General features: G+C 37.3%; 2 protein-coding genes across 2 annotated transcripts in view; one reads left to right on the plus strand and one right to left on the minus strand.

Annotated features, from left to right (window-relative positions):
- Positions 1 to 19,802, minus strand: part of LOC134655915 (RNA helicase aquarius) — a 91,059-nt gene that overhangs the window by 68,251 nt on the left and 3,006 nt on the right. The window contains exons 3-6 of the mRNA XM_063511418.1: positions 18,848 to 19,001; positions 18,012 to 18,222; positions 15,373 to 15,565; positions 13,084 to 13,237 (exon numbers count right to left, since the gene is read on the minus strand). Coding sequence (XP_063367488.1) covers positions 13,084 to 13,237; positions 15,373 to 15,565; positions 18,012 to 18,222; positions 18,848 to 19,001 — 712 coding nt within the window. The remainder of the gene's footprint in view (positions 1 to 13,083; positions 13,238 to 15,372; positions 15,566 to 18,011; positions 18,223 to 18,847; positions 19,002 to 19,802) is intronic.
- On the plus strand, positions 3,822 to 10,109 carry LOC134655903 (probable G-protein coupled receptor Mth-like 5). The gene is made up of 8 exons (XM_063511401.1): positions 3,822 to 4,147; positions 6,989 to 7,133; positions 7,529 to 7,697; positions 7,916 to 8,213; positions 8,380 to 8,458; positions 8,807 to 8,994; positions 9,263 to 9,398; positions 9,775 to 10,109. The coding sequence occupies exons 1-8, from the start codon at positions 3,967 to 3,969 to the stop codon at positions 10,034 to 10,036; spliced, it is 1,458 nt and encodes a 485-aa protein (XP_063367471.1). The 5' UTR covers positions 3,822 to 3,966; the 3' UTR covers positions 10,037 to 10,109.

Raw genomic sequence — 19,802 nt, forward strand, 5'->3', positions numbered from 1 at the left:
TTAGTTTACATTAAAATGCTATCCAAATATTAAATTTAAGTAATTTTAAAGTCTAATCGTATTTCTAATGAAAGTCGATATACAGACTGGTTAAATAAGATGTTATCGGAACGCTAAAAGCAGTTCGGAGTAATCATAATAATGTTATAATTTTAATGTGTAAGTAATATAAGGTATCAATAAGTTTGATATATTTAATATTACTTAGTTTTATATTTTTAATTTACTTTAAATACGTGTTAAGGAAAAGTTTTAACTTGGTGCTAATGTTTTATTTTATTATGAATATAATTTTTGATTTAATTTTTATTTTACGCATAAATATTGTATTTAATTATCTCTTATAATGCTCTCAATTCGTGCCATGAAAAACTATGTTCTTTTTTTAATTATGTACATTCTCCTATTTCTACTTCTCACATGCTGTAAATATTAGGATACTTTGAATATGAATATACACCCCTTCAATTGGTTCCTATGAATTGTTATGAATGCATGATTTGTGTACAAAAATAAAAATATTTACTAAAATTGTTTGGTTTTAACTACATAAAGTAAGTTACGATAGATTGTATGTAGTCACAGTACTTATGGTTAAAATCATCTTGTTTGAAAAGACTTAACTTAATAAAATAATAATAAATGTTAACCGTGACAATGTTACTCCCTTGGGCTAAAGTAAAAGTAGTAAAACCGTGCACCGAAAGGAGTTAGGAAATCCCACAGGTTATAAATGGTTCCAACTATCAGGAGCTCAAAAAATGTATGTAGTGTACAGTTTGTTTCTTTGGATTTATCTTGTCTAATGGCATTGGTTTTTTAACGATTGCAGCGCCATCTGCGTTTTTCCTATTCAGTTACCGCGAACCATGAGGGTCATGCTAACAAAAGTATTATTTCGGGGCCAAATTATTATTTCAAGTAAAAACTAAGATAATGCCGAAGTTTTTTTATCAATTCGTGCTCATTAATGCAGTTAATGTCGCTATAAATAAATCCGGCAGGCACCGGTAGGTTTGATAAAGAGAAGCCACTGGCCTTCTATGGTTCACTGACCTAAAGACGCTGACATAATTCACCATGAATATTTAACCCAGTATTAGGTCAAAAATCGTTTGAATTATGCGTGGTTTAAAATTTGGAATGCCAACTTGCTCCCTAATTTCGAAGGCATATTTGATCTCTCACAAGTTTTTTAAACATAACTAATTAAAACGATTTGTGTGAATTGAAGCCCGAAGAAGGCGAGGGCTTGATTAACAGGAGTTCGTAATTACTGTACCGCCCGTGGCATATACAACGTTTTTCATAACACTTGTGAGGAAAAAAAGGGAAATAAACAAAATTTCTGCCAAAATTTCGTACGTACATTATAGCCCTAGGTCGAAATTTGGGATTTTCGGACCGCACCGCCTACGGATAGGTAATAACACCTTTTACGAGCAAAGTAAGATGAAATAGTACATTACGATACAAGTGCGAAGAGTAGGAAATTCGCAACGAGTGGCGTTTAGTAAAAGGGCGTTTTTTTTTGTTGTCCCCTACACTTTTTTTTTAAATTTGGGATTTGTTATGTTATTTCTACTCAGAATCACGAGCTCTTTCTATCCTAATAGGAGAAAAAGTGTCCCAAAATTTCCATACATTTTTCGATCTTTCCATTCCGCGACCGCCATACAAAGTCTATGAGAAATGGTGACGTAATGGAAATAAAAACCTTAGGACACTTTTTTCTCCTATTAGGATAGAGAGAGCTCGTGATTCTGAGTAGAATTAACATAAAAAATCCCAAATTTGAAAAAAAAAAGTGTAGGTGACAACAAAAAAAAACGCCCAAAAACGCGACCGAACTATTCGCACGTATATCGTACAACGTTTTACAGTGCCTTTAAATTTTCAGCGTAGACAAGTAAATTGCTAAGTACCGCACTACTATAGTTCGTTTTTTTTAGCATTAGAAAGAACTTGAAAGAAGGTAAGCGATTTTGACATGTCTTTTAATTGAAAAACACTTTTTAAAAATCAATAACTACATATTACATATGAAAGCAGAAGACTATAAAAGATCGTATTAGATTCATAATTGTTACTTACATATTTACCGTAACTTATTTTTAAAATGTGTTTTTCAATTAAAAGACGCATCAAGATTGTTTACCAAATTTCTAATGCTAAAAAAAAGGAAGTATAGTGCGGTAAAGTAGCGCAAGTTTCAAAACTTATTTACAAACTGCGGCTTAGGTGGCTTAGACAATGGCAACACCAACAAGTAAGCACCTAATCATGATCACTACCTATATAATCAATATGCCATGCCATCAGGATAAGCATCCACTCAAGGAAAATACAAATGAGATACGTATGAGTCATCATTCAACGTCTTCGACAATGATTCACGGTAAAGCTGCGGTCTACCTGTGAGGTGTGAGTGTACCTTTTTGATAGAGATCTTTATTTGCATACCATTGTATAGATGTTACATACATGGACCCTGGAAAGGGTGTAGCAAAAATTAGGTAGTTCACAATATCACAGTTTGCTTATTATTACTTCTTACTAATTATTAACATTCTTATATATTTTCAAAATTTTCTAAATTGCACATTCTAACTAATACTTCTTGTTAGGTACCTATAAACAAGGATTTCTACATATTCGTATTAAGTATAACCGTTCGTTTTACTTAATATAAAATATGTTATAATATACAATTATGTTTATATATACAACACAAGTTATAAAGTACAAGCTACATACAAGGTACATAGCTTTACATAATATCATCCTCCATAAATTCGGTTATTGAGTAGTAACATTTATCCATCAGCATAGTTTTAAGGCGGTTTATGAAGTTAGAGTCTGTTTTTAAATATGTGGGGATTTTATTGTAAACATTTATGGCTCTGTATTATGGTCCGTTCTTGTATATTTCTAATTCAGGTGCATGATTCGATTAGTTAAGTGAGCGCTTCATTCGCCAACAAACTGGTTACAGTTTGGCGACATCATAAATTTTGTTTGTGAGCATGTACCTTTTGTGTAAATAAAAAAAAAAAAAAAAAAAATTAGGCTCCGGGAGTTCTATGTAGTGTTGACGTCGAGGGTTTTGACAAAATTGGAATAAATGTAGGTTTTTTCGGACAAATGTAGCTACTTCCAAAATGTACAGAGAGGGGAGGGTCAGTAAGTTAAGATTTTTGAAGTGTGGTCTACAGCTGTGGGGTGGATGTATATTTACTAGGATCCTGATACATTTTTTCTGCATGATGAAAACGTTTTGAATGTCGGTGCTGTGGCCCCACAAGAGAAGTCCGTAGCGTAGCCATGCGACTGCTTGCGAGTGATACGCCGCCAGCGCACACTCTAAGGTAGTGCTACACTTCAGTACGCTAAGTGCATACACAAATCGGGCAAGTTTATTTTTAATTTTTTCTACATGTATTTTCCATGTCAAATGGCTGTCCAGTGTAAGGCCCAATAAGGTGCAGTCGGGTACTTCTTCAATATTTAGGTTGTTTATTACAGTGTTTTGCGACTGCGCAAGCCGACCGTTGCGTGTATTGGGCAGCATCTGTAGTTCATTTAACTTTTACACGCATACGAGTATCAAATTCAATACTTTTGTAAGGTGTTGTCCTATTTAATTAAAACAAGAAAGCCGTTATATCCAAATTCCAACCTAAACAATATCGCAGCATTTCTTACGTTATCTGTGGCAAATGATGACAGTTCGTTCGTTGACGTTCGTTTACGCTGTAGGGTTTGGCAACGAAAAACGCCTAGGCTAGGCCACCATGCCATGAATACTCTTTGATACGATTTTGTAGTGAAGTGATTCTTACTTTGTATTATTTTATTTTTAAATAATGTACGTGCCTTATATAGCTGTCTTTAAAAAGAAGAGTTATAGCTGATGAAATTGTGTATAAAACTGTTGTGATGAAAAGTTATTAGTGTTGGAACAAAATGAGAAATATCATAGTATTCACGTTGTTGATATTGCCGCATAAACTACTTGCCGAGGTCGGGGAAACGGATCTCAACGATTTGTCGGACCAGCAGAATTCCGTTTTAATAAACAAATGTTGTGAACCTGATCAGATCGTAGTGAATTCTGTATGCAGATTAGCCAAAGATTACAATCAAAGTAAGTACTTCTGTTCGGCGCAAATGTTTTTTCAGTGGAGCATGAACTGTGATTGTAACGAGGTAGCAGTTTCATACCACATGCAATGTATGATTACCTTAATAAACGGTTGATTGATACTAAATGTTGCCTACAAAGTTTATTTATTCATTACAACTAGGGATGTACCTACTATTCGGGAAAGCCGACTATCCGGCCACATTTGTTGTCGGCGATTAGTCGGCAAAAAAGGCCGATTAGTCAGCCTATTCTTAATTACAGAAAGCAGGACATAAAAAATAAAAAGCCAATATTAATCAAATGTTACATGCCCATTCTAGCCAAATACGTATTTAGGGTACAAAATGTGCTTGAGTTCATATTAAATTCAAGGTATAGGTAATTATGTAGGTGTATTGTCATAGTAGCACGGATCATCTTTGAATAGATATTGAAAGTGCGACGACGCAAGGAGCAAATAATTTTTTTTTCTAATGCATCCGAACTTGAATTAACTACTACAGTTGCCATACGAATGTAATCTTTATCGAGAAGTAAAGATTATGAACTTGGCCGACTAGCCAACTAATCGGCCATCCGAGCGCCGATTAGTTGGCTAGTCGGGCAAAACCATAGTCGGTACATCACTTATTACAACCAAGCTTAATAATAACTTAACTGATTCATTTATAATATGTTGAGTATGTATGGTCTAATAACATAAAAGAATCAAGTTGATCAATAGTTGACTAATCCAGTGAGAGCCAAAAAATGTCTCGTTTCAGGGAGTGAAAGATTATAATATCGAGTCACTTTGTGTGTCACAAAAACAAAAAATCTCACCTCACTACCACCAGGACAATGCTAGCAGTAAATCTAATCCTTGTACCGTTTTTATATGTTTACTATAGTTCGTTTTTTAGGGTTCCGTAGCCAAATGGCAAAAACGGAACCCTTATAGATTCGTCATGTCTGTCTGTCTGTCCGTCTGTCCGTCTGTCTGTCCGTCTGTATGTCACAGCCACTTTTCTCCGAAACTATAAGAACTATACTGTTGAAACTTGGTAAGTAGATGTATTCTGTGAACCGCATTAAGATTTTCACACAAAAATAGAAAAAAAACAATAAATTTTTGGGGTTCCCCATACTTCGAACTGAAACTCAAAATTTTTTTTTTCATCAAACCCATACGTGTGGGGTATCTATGGATAGGTCTTCAAAAATAATATTGAGGTTTCTAATATCATTTTTTTCTAAACTGAATAGTTTGCGCGAGAGACACTTCCAAAGTGGTAAAATGTATGTCCCCCCCCCTGTAACTTCTAAAATAAGAGAATGATAAAACTAAAAAAAATATATGATGTACATTACCATGTAAACTTCCACCGAAAATTGGTTTGAACGAGATCTAGTAAGTAGTTTTTAGGGTTCTGTAGCCAAATGGCAAAAAACGGAACCCTTATAGATTCGTCATGTCTGTCTGTCTGTCCGTCTGTCTGTCCGTCCGTATGTCACAGCCACTTTTCTCCGAAACTATAAGAACTATACTGTTGAAACTTGGTAAGTAGATGTATTCTGTGAACCGCATTAAGATGTTCACACAAAAATAGAATAAAAACAATAAATTTTTGGGGTTCCCCATACTTCGAACTGAAACTCAAAAATTTTTTTTTCATCAAACCCATACGTGTGGGGTATCTATGGATAGGTCTTCAAAAATAATATTGAGGTTTCTAATATCATTTTTTTCTAAACTGAATAGTTTGCGCGAGAGACACTTCCAAAGTGGTAAAATGTGTGTCCTCCCCTGTAACTTCTAAAATAAGAGAATGATAAAACTAAAAAAAATATATGATGTACATTACCATGTAAACTTCCACCGAAAATTGGTTTGAACGAGATCTAGTAAGTAGTTTTTTTTTAATACGTCATAAATCGCCTAAATACGGAACCCTTCATGGGCGAGTCCGACTCGCACTTGGCCGCTTTTTTTTATACGTCATAAATCGCCTAAATACGGAACCCTTCATGGGCGAGCCCGACTCGCACTTGGCCGCTTTTTTTTAGCATTAGAAATAAGGTAAACCATCTTGATGTGTCTTTTAATTGAAAAACACATTTTAAAAATAAGTTACGGCAAATATGTAACAATTATGAATCTAATACGATCATTTATATTCTTCTGCTTTCATAAGTAATAGTTATTGATTTTTAAAAAGCGTTTTTCAATTTAAAGACGTCAAGATCGCTTACCTTCTTGCGAGTTCTTTCTAATGCTAAAAAAAAACGAACTATATTCAAAGACATTCCTCCAAAAATGTTAATCCATATTAACTTATTTTTTGTTTAGTCCAATTTTCCGACACATACATACATACATACATCACTGGCTCAGTGACCCAAAGAGGATCTTGGCCTCTGACACAAGAGAGCGCCACTCTGCCCTATTCTGTGCCACTTCGCGCCAGTTGGGTATTCCGAGGGCGGACAGGTCTTTTTGGGTTTCGTCACTCCAGCGGTATCTGGGATGCCCAGACCATAGAGAAAAAAAAATTCATAGAGTGCTCACTCCATACATCAGTTTTAGTACCAAAAAGACTATTAGCATCTAGCATCGAGTAGCGGAACTATCAGTACTGCTACTTGACAATAGATGTAGCACCGACCGGAAAGTCTTATGCTGTTGAGATAAGACTTTCCGGTCGGTGCTACATCTATTGTCAAGTAGCAGTACTGATAGTTCCGCTACTCGATGCTAGATGTAGACACTGAAATTAATAGTCTGAACTGATGTATGGAGTGAGCACTCTTGTCTTACTTATTTCTCTATGGCCCAGACACATAATGTAAATATAATTCCAGCTGTATGGAAACCTCAATTCAAAACGGAGGATGGGAAAGATGTGCAAGTCAAATACTTCAGATACATCCATGGCTACCCGGATTGTGAGACAACACAGCACCGTGCTATATTCTACCTCAACAATTTAAGAAGATCTGAAGATGAGTAAGTTTATATTCTATATTCTTATATCTGCTATGACCTAGAATGACGACTATGTATTTATTCTACTTTCCAAGACCAGATAAAAATATTTAACATGATCATTGATCATTAAGGCGCTTAATGTTACTTTCAGTTATGATAACATTCTTTAACTTTTTTACAACAAATTTATTCTTTTTGCGTGTCATACATGTTTAACTGCGAACTGAGATACCCAAACATTGATATAGATAAAATTACACCCTAGTTGCGAAACTATCTTACAATAAACATGTTTAGTTCATGTCATACAGGTTAATGAAACTTGTCTTAAAGCTAAACACTATAATTATGGATCTACGAATTTGAAATAAATAATAAATTAAAATTAAAGCAACTTTCTGAAAACATTTCAGGCTAAACTTATTATCAGATGGCCGCCTCCTTCACATCATCCATCATGAGCCCAGCGCTGACAGTGTCAAGGAAGACCCGTTGATGAGGATTCAGGGAAGCATTGTTATTCCGAGCGAACAGCAACAAGCTTCTTACACTTATGTACAAAACAAATACTGTATGGATAAGGTATGTTACGTGTTAAAAATAGTTACTGAATGTTTTTTAGAGATTATTCTAAGTTAAGCTTTCTACATATATTATTGAAACCATAAAAAGTTTAAAAATATATTTTGCATATCAACATATTTATTTTTCGGCCCAAATGATTTGAAGTTGATAAAAAAATTTTTTGGTATGGAAGCAATAAAATCAGTAACAATTAAAAAACCTCATTTTGATTTCAGATACTGATGACCGCAAACTCTACAAATACTGGGGAGTATGCTTTAATATGCATACCGGACGTCAAAAACTGGACTGATGTTGACTTCATAATCAAGAAGATAGTTAATCCATTATTCCATGCTATCTCTATGATACTGTACTTAATCGTGGCCATCATATACTTTGTTCTTCCAACGCTGAGAGATTTAGCGGGAAATATTATAACGACAATAAATATTTGCCTTATAGTTAGTCAAGCCGCAGACATGGTCAGGATATTTACTGAATTTAGCAATCATGTCAGCTTTATGGTCACTGGTTAGTAAAAAAATTAAACACCTATACTTTTCTTCACCAACAATTTTTGTGTGTACTTACCCTAGATTAGAGAAAAAGGGTTAAACGCTGAGATGAAAGAGAGTAATATACTTATATACTTCAACATTTGTAAACACGATATTTAATACATTATTTATATTTTCAGATATTCTTTTATATATCAGTCTTTTGGGCGCGTTCTTTTGGCTAAACAGCTTTGGATTCTACATCTGGAAGACATTTAAGTGAGTAAATTTGTTAATCTATTCTTCAAATTAACATTTACAATCGTGCTACATGTGTTATCCATACAAAATAGATAAAGACATAAAATAGATCTCAGCAAACAATTGAGAAAAGGTCTATGCAATATGCCATATAAATTTGGATTATTTCTGTTGCTAGATCTGAATCTGACTCCTAAATATATATAGCCAAGAAACGCCTCGTCTAAATACACAATAACATTATTATAATATGTCAATAACTGTATGAACCTCCAATTTCTATTGGCCATTTTGTTATTTAATTAAAATTACTGAAAAATATCCAAGTTCATAAATTAAACACGTATGTCCTTCTCGCAATTCCAGATCAAGAAACGTATTTCTCCGAGTGACGGACGTACGTAAATACTGCTACTACTCATCAGTGGTCTGGTCCGGTGTAGTGCTGATGGCAGTTATGGCTATCGGGGCGCATTTCCTGCTTGATACGGGCAACAAGCTCAACCAGTTCTCGTCTTCAGTTTTAGTGGATGACATAGAACAAGAGACTATTGGTTTGTAAATAATTGTTTAAGTCTACATTAAATGTCATTCTGTATAAAAAAAAAATACAGATACACTTTTATTGCTGACTGTACTCCATTACGTACCATGTTTTTGAAGTACTTACTCCTCGCGTGCTTTCTAACTCATCTAAATCTAAACTAAATTTTTCCATCAAGGAGTAAAATTACGTTTAAATTACGGAATCCCACCCCCACAAGCCATGATTTTAATGGTGTAACAAAAAATGATTAAAATGTATTTATTTCTTGTTTTCAGGATGGCTTGGGATCGCTATATTCTTCACACCAGTGGCATTCACAATAATTTTCAACATAATATTTTATGTTACAACTCTCAAAGTTATAAAAAGGATTAATATATATGGAAGGATTCATTACAAACTTAAAGGATGGTAAGTGTCTTTTAATTTCCATTTTTCAGTTCACATACAAATACGATATGAATGGGAAGATAATATGTCTACAGATCTACCTCTATAAGCTTTGATCTAGGGCTTCAATAAGGTTATAGGAATTAGTTTATTAAATAGCCTGAATTGAGTTTAAGCTTAAGTTATTTATGAGCCTACAGGAAAGTCCTTCTTAGTTGTTATTTAGGGTTGGTTGTCTTTTGTGTACGCAAAGTAATGGTCATACTATTTTTTTATACTACGTCGGCAATCAAGCATACGGCCCGCCTGATGGTAAGCAGTCTCCGTAGCCTATGGATTGCCGACCCTAACTCCGCACCCTCATCGAGCTCTACTAATTGTTTTTATTTTGTTCCAGTTTCGATCTATTCCTGCAAATGTTTCTCATAATGACCATAGCCTGGTTGTTCCTGCTGCTGTCTTGGCTCAACTTCAACGGACTACTGTACGCGCATGTTTTCGTAAACTTGATGCAGGCCATATTAATATTCTACGTGTGTGTGGTGAGACAGAGTCATGTTACTTTCTTGTTGAAGAAGAGTTGCTGTTACGCTGAACCCGTGCCTACGGGGGAGTGGGGAGATGAAATGACACATATGAATGGCAATTATAATTACTAAAAAATCTCCAAATTATTTCTGAGATAAAAATTGTAACGAAAACTAAAGGTAAAAAATGTAGATAACTAATAGAGGGAGTCACTGCTGATAGGTACAATATTATTTGTAACAAGTATTTAAATGAAAAAGTCTAAAACCTATATTTTTCTATCTAATTAAACCAAATGAAATGGTAACCTCGACTCAAAGTTTCTTATTTACAACTTTCTTCCCGTTTCTTGTTTTTCATACTGCTTTAAAATCACTTCATTCTAATACTCTTTGCTTTAGATTATTATATGCAATATAATGTAGATTGCTATGGTATATTTATTAAAGCTATCAATTTTATTTAAAGTATACCTAACAGCAGTAGCGACCTCTAGCTTGAATTTTCATTTTAACCCTTTACAAATTGTAATGGTTATGATTCTTATCTTTCGATAAGGACTAAATTCTCACAATTAGATAAGTGGATGGAGTAGGCAAAAATCTCAATCGCTAATCACAATTGTCAGGTAGATAGTTTTAATATAGGTGTCAGAATCCATCTAACCTTCTGCACTGACTTGTCAGTGACAAAGTGTAACGGTACCATTACAAACTTCATGTTTTATTCTCCTGAGACCCCCGGTACCAATTTTCGTACATATTCTACAATCCATTTTGAACTTTTATTGAATAACAGAGAGTTCCAAATTCAAAATCATCAACTGCGTCTGGGTCTCAGGAGTTTGAAGGAATTTGACGTTTCCGGTGGCGCTAAGGGTGGTATTCCACCTGTCCAATTTCTTTGTCCAATGTGCATTGAAACGTGAGACGCAAATACAGATTGTACCAAGAAAATGGACAGATGCCACCCTAAAACACTGTATATCTTATCATTAACTTTTACTGTACTTGCTTCTGTTGTTTCTCCAATAAAGAAAATAAAAAACACTGTCCCTTGACAGGTTGGTGCAGAGTTAGCTTAGACGGATTCCGTCAATCACTGTGATTATATGACCACTGAATTGACTGTTGTAAAATTAAGGAAAAATTTTCATGACATGTGCTATTGTTTACTTATTTGATGAAATTAAAATAAGGTGCAGGCGTATGAGCGTTTTTGATTGGTTTTATGAAACAAATGCTTGTATCTGTAACGATATACACGCGAGGACAATGGAAACGGGTACAGTTGGTGTAGTTTCTATACAAATTATACCCGTTTTACACTACTTTTGGTTGTAATTACAGATAGATAATATTTTATTGCATATCTATTATTTAATTAGACCTGTGCTCAAAACGATACTTAATTTGATGAATTTATGGACCAAATCCCATTATTTAAGTTTATATGTTAATATGTGTGCAAAGTTTTAACTTAATTAAGTGTGTATGTATTTTATTTTAGACATCTTGTACCAATGGCCATACTGGTATAATAGGGTTATATTACTAACAAAATAACCTCAAGTCACGTTATGCGGTTATTACAATGATGCGCATTCGCATGCCGCTCCGTTGTGTGACTGAGATAGCGCTATAGACGTATGTAGCGATGTCCCTCTCACACACACAGGGGCACCCAATGTAAACATCGCCTTAAGCTAGCAGTAACGCCGAGGCATAGTGTTACTTAGTATAAGTAATAATATCAATTTTGACATTTTATGATTATAATTAACATATCCTTGCTATAATGGATAAGTAAAATGAATTAATTGAAAGACTGTATTTTCAAATATTCCCTATTCGATATGAAAGCCTTGAAAATAATTTTCAAGTAGGTATATACGCGTTAAAGTCCTGTATTGGTAACTAATGAACCTAAAAGTCCGTCCAAACGAGGCATCGAACAAACCAATAGGTTAGTGATTTTATCAGCATTTTGAATTGCTCTCTGCAAGTAGAACTTTGGAATTTTTATTTGAATTGTATGGATAGAATATTCTTTTTATATGCATTGCAGCTATACTTAGGTCATACTGAAAATTCCTGGACTGGCCACTTAGAAAAAATAAGTTTTCTCATATATCAGAATCCAGACATTTTCAGTATGACCCACGTATTACATTTACCTTTATTCAATAAATACTCTCAATACTGATCTATTTGTTTTATTTAATTCAATTCTACTAATTAAACAAATTCATTTTACTTATAAGTTAATATGAGTGAGAAAAATACGTCGCAAGTTTGGTGTGTGATTTTACAAAAAATCTTAACTTAGGTACAGTACAGCCGTTAGGCTAAAGCTAAATAATAATTTTAAGAAGTAATTAACATTTTTAAAGTAGGTTTGCTAATTGCATCTTGACACGTAAAAGTGTATTCTTTTCGAGCGTCAAAGATTTTGCTTTTAAATATGGTGTTTTTTATATGTAACCTACCTACGCGTTGACAAATAGTCTACCTAATCGAATCGTCGTATCATCACTTCAAGAATGACTACCACTCCGTACCGGAGTCAAGCCTCAAATAATTACCTAATTATTTTTTGGAAGTCTCATTCCCAGTCAATGCTGTAGAGTGGCTCAAATGTGTATGGCGCTGTACGGGCAAAGGTACAGTCGCCATCAAATATATCGGAGCGGCCAAGGCGCTCACTAATATCTGAACACGCCTTTATTGTCAAGTGCGTGTTCAGATTTTTTGACCACCTAGGCCGCTCCGATATATCTGTTGGCGACTACAATAAATGATGAGGTAAATGTGTAATGAAGAATCTTGTGATCAATCGGCCTATGTATTAATCACAGTAGCACGGTACGGAATAACGCTAGTCATGGCATAGAATACAACTATATCTCATTCAACTTAACAGTTAGTACTGAAAAACTCAGAATGCACGTCATTGGTCAGAGATAAGAGCGCTGCATGCATGTTTTCTTTTTACCTGGCTCTGGCTCTGGAACTGTACCTATACTATTATCCAAAACGACGGCATGTAAGCCGGGACTGCCGGTGAGGTGCGATGGTTCACGCCCATTGTATATATCTTGTCCCTTTCATTTGCATACAAAAGTGCGAAAGAGAGGGCGCTTTGCTAACTCTTTAAGTTGAATGAGGTACAGACTCACCTGTAAGAACAGCTGACCCTCAGGTCTTCGAGTGAGCGGCGCGAGCTGGCAACGCACGACGAGGTGGCAGTCGTCCATGACCGTGTTGAAGAAGCGGCGAGTTGGCAACAGCGCCTCCAGGTCTATCATCAGCTCCAGGAACCGCTCGCAGTACCTGCGCCATTATGGATGTTATTATCAATACATATTATAAAACAAAGTCCCCTGCCGCGTCTGTCTGTCTGTATGTATGTTCGCGGTAAACTCAAAAACTACTGTACGGATTTTCATGCGGTTTTCACCTATTAATAGAGTGATTCTTGAGGAAGGTTTTGGTGTATAATTTGTAAAGGTTTTGTATAAATTCGTTAAACTACCCGTGGGAAGCCGGGGCGGGTTGCTAGTTTCGGTATAAATTGCCATAAACAAGGAATAGGTACCTAACGCCACTCAGCAGTGATCTAGATCAGAACAGAAATTTATGTAATATCATGGGGCAGACCAATAATAGGATAAGGACATATATGAATCACTGTTTTGTTATTAACGAGCCCTATATTCATGGAAAAACATAGTTTACTTATTTTAAATTTGGTCACGAGTGTGATTGCACATTTTCTCCTAGACAATATGTTTCTCGGTGGAGTATCTTCCAGCATTCCCTATCTTGCGCCAGCTCTTTGACTTTTTGATACGACACGACCCCTACTTCTCCTTTTAAAATAGGTAAATAACTATTTGTATACATTGACTAAACATACCTTTGTAGTCATAGTCAGTGACGATTCGTCACCACCGAAAAAACACAAAATTAAAACGATTGAACACACAATAACATATAACATTCTAAATCCAGATAGTGATTGTAATATATGTAACCATAGACTAGGAATCCTCCAGACAGAGTTTAGAGCAATTATTTCATGAAACCGATGCTGCCAAAAATACGGGGATGCGGGGGGACGAGGTGAGCAAATCCCGTGCCGTGATTGGTCCGTTCAAAGACACGGACCAATCACGGCACGGGATTGACTCGAAGATGGAGTAAAACTACCGTATAAGTGGTAGAGGGGGTAGCGTTACTATGCTCAGTCTAGAGGATGTCTTGTCTGTGTATGTAACACAGTTTTTATTACAAATACTTGAAAATCACGAAGCTACTGGCATATTGTGTGCATGATCGCGAAATTCGCAGTCGACTAATTCGTCCGCGGCCCGCGCTGTTATAACGTCTGGTTCCTACGTACTGAAGCAACCATTGACATATATCTCAGGACTGGCCTTACGTGCACTAAAAATGGTACTAGTTCAGCGGTGTTACTCACGAATTCGAGCCAATCGTGTAGTCTAACGCAACTAGTTGCGACCATTCGCGCGGCCGCGCGCGCGTGATGCGAACTCATCAACCAATCGCGTTGCAGCGTTTTCACACCGCTGTACTGGCCCCATTCATGCTCCATTCTTATTGCTCGTAAGGCTAGTCCTGAGATATATATATATATGTCAATGGAAGCAACGAATATGACGAAGCGTTGTGATATGTTCTAGCGGAGTTCCTGGAACCGTAACGCGACTAAACGGTGGTGCCTACTGTTGTGTCGTCGGAAAGTTTCCAGAATAGCGAAATTTACACATTGAAATAATTCGAAAAGTTTGCTACTACTGTCGCTTGGCTGAGGGAGCAGAATATGGCATTTTCGCCAGATCAAATCAACTTTTTTCTAAAATAGGTAAATTTAATGTTTTTTTTTCTACTCATAATCACGAGCTCTTTCGATCCTACTATAAGAAAAAAAACGTGCCAATTTTTTTTTCCCAATCCGTAACCATTTTCAAACACTTTGTACGGCGCTTACAAAATGGAGTGTAAGTAAAATTACTGAAAATTTTCGGGCACTTTTTTTCTCCTAGATCTAAAGAGCTCGTTATTCTGAGTAGGAAAAATATTAAATTTACCTAACTTAGAAAATAAGTTGATTGGATCTCTTCTAGAGAAAATGCCCAATAACAACAAGATTGTTGATCCACACTTGAGTTAGAATCTTGGTTGTTGGTTGGTACCTAACACAGACAATCCAACCTCTAGACATAGTCGCGCTACCCCCTCTGCCACACATACGGTAGCGTTACTCCAACTTCGAGTCAATCCCGTGCCGTGATTGGTCCGTGTCTTTGAACGGACCAATCACGGCACGGGATTCGCTCACCTCGTCCCCCCGCACACCGTATTTTTGGCAGCATCGGTTTCATGAAAGAATTGGCCTAAGCTCAGTCTAGAGGTTGGATTGTCAGTGGTACCTAACTACCCACCTCACAACATTAGGATCCACGTCCCCCTCCTCCGGCACCGTCTCCAGGATATTCATGAACTTTGTCATGAGCCTCTGCAGGTATCTCCTCTCCCAGTTCAGTTTCTCTAGAAGCTCTGGTTTGTCTTTCTTCTGAATCGCTTTCCAGTATTTCTTCCATTTTGGCACGGCTTTGAATTCTTGATTTCTACGACCTATTAAAAGAAAGTTATGTAGTATTAAAAACCATTCATTGATCTACGACAGCGGTCGGCAACCTTTTAGCAGCCAAGGGCCACATTGTAGTTAACGAAGTTGATGCGGGCCGTACTTTGTTAATATTTATGACTTTATCAGACATTGTCGTTTGTCAACATTACATACAAAATAGCCTGGAAGCTCGCGGGCCGCCTGACAGGTTCACGGGCCGCAGGTTGCCGACCGCTGATCTAAGATCATTAGTAGTTTATAGTTTAAATTGTGTTACTATTTATATTTGGTTTGGTTTCAAAACGACGTGACTAACGATTCAATAAGGAAAATACTAATATATAAATTTTAGATTTCAGCGCGATCTACTTAAAATACAGTCCGATTATCCGACATAATAATATATGAACTTCCGATGAAGGCCATTAATTTAACGTTTTCGTCCTCGTTAACGTACTGACCACCACTTCACTGACTTCACTGTCACTTTCGAGTTCGACTAACACTTCGAAATAAAGACTAAGAATAAATAAATGCTTGTAACAATAGAAATACAATTTTCTTTAAGAAAATCACATGTTTTAAGCAACATTGTTCACTTCACGACTTCATAATAAATACTTCAACACTCTGTAAAATATTACTGCTACCGCTATGATTATTAGTGTAGGTCCTACGTACGAGTCGTACGACACCCAATTCTGAAACTCCGTTCTATTGTATACCTTGTTCTCGCACAATAAAGTACACAATTAAATCAGGTTCCAAAATTAGTTACCTACTGCATTTTATTCGAGAGAAGATATTCTGGTAGTACGTATTTACAACGCGACTAACCGAAAACTACTAAACGGGGTAACCCTGCTCGGTTAGTAATGCATACTGAGTTCTGATTCACGTTAATTAATCTTAATAGATATGAAGGGCGTCACTAACTTTGTTTAAAGCAGATGTGATTGTTCTCATTTAACTTACACATTCACGATAACTATGTATTTTTATTAAGTACTTTTATGAAATTAATGCTGCGAATGAAAGTTTTGCGTGAACAACACTTTTCCTTATTCATTGCTGGTAGTGGAAGTATGTAGTTACGAGTAACAATGGTGTTTTATTAGTAATAAATAATAAATTATTACATAACTTTCCATGAGATGTTTCCATTGGATTTTTTAAAAATAAAACTCATTAAACCAGAGCATATGTTTGAGATCATAAACAAGGCATCTAACTCTAGAATTCTAGATCAACCACCCAAAACTTACAAGTAAAAGCAGGAAAGATGATTTTACAACATTTTGTACTTATTTTTTCATATATTAGACCTTTAAATCAATTTCCGAAGCAATGGTTTAGGAGCATGGGTAGTTGATCTTATGACCTTCAGAACTTACCCTCTTGTAAGCTGATCCACATGCTCAGCGACACCAGCCTCTTGACCTGGTCTCGGCACAGCTGGACCTCCATGCTTCCGAAGCAGTGGTTCAGGAAGAAAAGCAGTGCGGTCTGTTCCCTCATGTTACTCTTATGACCTTCAGAACTTACCCTTTTGTAAGCTGATCCACATGCTCAGCGACACCAGCCTCTTGACCTGGTCTCGGCACAGCTGGACCTCCATGCTTCCGATGCAATGGTTCAGGAAGATAAGCAGTGCGGTCTGTTCCCTCATGTTGCTCTTATGACCTTCAGAACTTACCCTCTTGTAAGCTGATCCACATGCTCAACGACACCAGCCTCTTGACCTGGTCTCGGCACAGCTGGACCTCCATGCTTCCGAAGCAGTGGTTCAGAAAGAGAACCATTGCGGTCTGTTCCCTCATGTTGCTCTTGTGACCTTCAGAACTTTCCCTCTTGTAAGCTGATCCACATGTTCAACGACACCAGCCTCTTGACCTGGTCTCGGCACAGCTGGACCTCCATGCTTCCGAAGCAGTGGTTCAGGAAGAGAAGCAGTGCAGTCTGTTCCCTCATGTTGCTCTTATGACCTTCAGAACTTACCCTCTTGTAAGCTGATCCACATGCTCAGCGACACCAGCCTTTTGACCTGGTCTCGGCACAGCTGGACCTCCATGCTTCCGAAGCAGTGGTTCAGGAAGAGAAGCAGTGCGGTCTGTTCCCTCATGTTGCTCTTATGACCTTCAGAACTTACCCTCTTGTAAGCTGATCCACATGCTCAGCGACACCAGCCTCTTGACCTGGTCTCGGCACAGCTGGACCTCCATGCTTCCGAAGCAGTGGTTCAGGAAGAGAAGCAGTGCGGTCTGTTCCCTCATGTTGCTCTTATGACCTTCAGAACTTACCCTCTTGTAAGCTGATCCACATGCTCAACGACACCAGCCTCTTGACCTGGTCTCGGCACAGCTGGACCTCCATGCTTCCGAAGCAGTGGTTCAGGAAGAGAAGCAGTGCGGTCTGTTCCCTCATGTTGCTCTTATGACCTTCAGAACTTACCCTCTTGTAAGCTGATCCACATGCTCAACGACACCAGCCTCTTGACCTGGTCTCGGCACAGCTGGACCTCCATGCTTCCGAAGCAGTGGTTCAGGAAGAGAAGCAGTGCGGTCTGTTCCCTCATGTTGCGGCTCTCGTTGTCTTCGGCCACGCTGGCTCGCAGCACTTGTTCGAAGAAAGCGGGGAAGTGCTCCGGTTTCTTGAGAAATGCCTGGAGTTCACGGAATATTATTTATTGAATCTTAAGAATAAGAATAATCAATGAAACACAATAACAGCTACCTTTGACAATTGACCTTTTTCTCATTGCATTATGGTTGACAACTGTAATTATCACCATTATAATAATCTTATAAGAATTTAGTGATATGCCGTGGGAATTTTCCCGGAACAATGAATATTCCCATTAAGTAACTACCTAACTTATCTTAACCCTGATTAAACTGTGATGATTTGTATCGATTTTGTTGATTGTCCCAGGAACTATAGGAAAATTACCAGGAAGAATGGGAATTTACTTATTGTTAGGCGAAAGAGGGGGAGCCCAGCAGTGGGACACAATAGGCTCACACAATAATGAGATACGGTTATTATTGTTAAGTTTCAGAATGTGTTGACTGAATTTCTGATAGTAAAATAGTATATCTGTATGCACAATTTCAAAATTCCCCTGTTATCCTTATGGGAAATTTCCCGGGAATACTCCCAACTAGGGAATTTTCCCGGGACATCACTACTTAAGATGGTGGAATTTGAATGCAAAATACAAAGTACAGCTTGCTTGTGTTGAATTATACAAAAAAATATGGAGAAACTTTTAGTGATGAAACTCTCACCTGCCAAGCGGGCACTCTTTCTCGGAACTTCTCGTTGATCATGACTATGATGGACATCATGTGCGCGCGCGACGCGCCGGCGCGGTACTGCGGCCACAGGTAGCACTCCAGGTACTGAGAGAACTCCAGCATCATGATACGCCGGACCGAGAAACTGAAAATACGAATATAAATAAGTTTTTGGCAAAAAATTCATTTTTGGTACAAGCTTTTATCGCTGACTGTACTTTTCTTACGACAGACAACTAATACTCATCGAGACAATTCTAAAAACCCCTAACACAATTAGGTTGCGTTGTTTCATCTCAGAGGTCCTATGGCCACCTCCTGTCTCCATCATCAGATCAGCTCGATGGTACCATAATATAATATTGCATTGTCACCCGACTTACATTTGTATGCAAAATTTCAGCTTAATCGGAAACCGGGAAGTGGATCAAATTTAACTTGCAAGATTTGATTACAGACAGACAATGGGACAGGTGAAACTAAATAAAAGCTTGTAAAAATATGATAGTTTCACACGATGTAGGTATACCTACTCGGACATCTAAAAAGCGGCGTACAGTCAAGCTACTTGATTTCTTAGCCAGTTTTTACCTCACAATGCCAAATAGAATTGTGACATGGCACAAAGTGGCCTATTATATGTATCAGTAAGTATGTTACTGCTCTAAGACAGCGGTCGGCAACCCGCCCGCGGGCCGCATGCGGCCCGTGAACCTGTCACTTGCGGCCTGCGAACCTCCCTGGCTATTTTGTATGTAATATTGACAAGCGACAATGTATAGTCTAGTCATAAATATTAACAAAGTGCGGCCCGCGTCAACTTCGTTACCTACTATGTGGCCCTTGGCTGCTAAAAGGTTGCCGACCGCTGCTCTAAGAGGTGGCGATCATTTTATACTAATTGAATGAATCCATGCGTAGCGCACTAAGCTTGTCTTAACTTATC

The sequence above is a fragment of the Cydia amplana genome, chromosome 17 (genome assembly GCF_948474715.1).
Source record: "Cydia amplana chromosome 17, ilCydAmpl1.1, whole genome shotgun sequence".
Taxonomy (NCBI): Eukaryota; Metazoa; Arthropoda; class Insecta; order Lepidoptera; family Tortricidae; genus Cydia; species Cydia amplana.

Bases quoted from the DNA above. Each gene is read 5' to 3' on its own strand.
- LOC134655903 (XM_063511401.1), top strand. From the start codon at position 3,967: ATGAGAAATATCATAGTATTCACGTTGTTGATATTGCCGCATAAACTA. The intron at 7,134-7,528 runs GTAAGTTTATAT...AAAACATTTCAG, and splicing joins TTAAGAAGATCTGAAGATGA to GCTAAACTTATTATCAGATG. The intron at 8,459-8,806 runs GTGAGTAAATTT...TCGCAATTCCAG, and splicing joins TACATCTGGAAGACATTTAA to ATCAAGAAACGTATTTCTCC.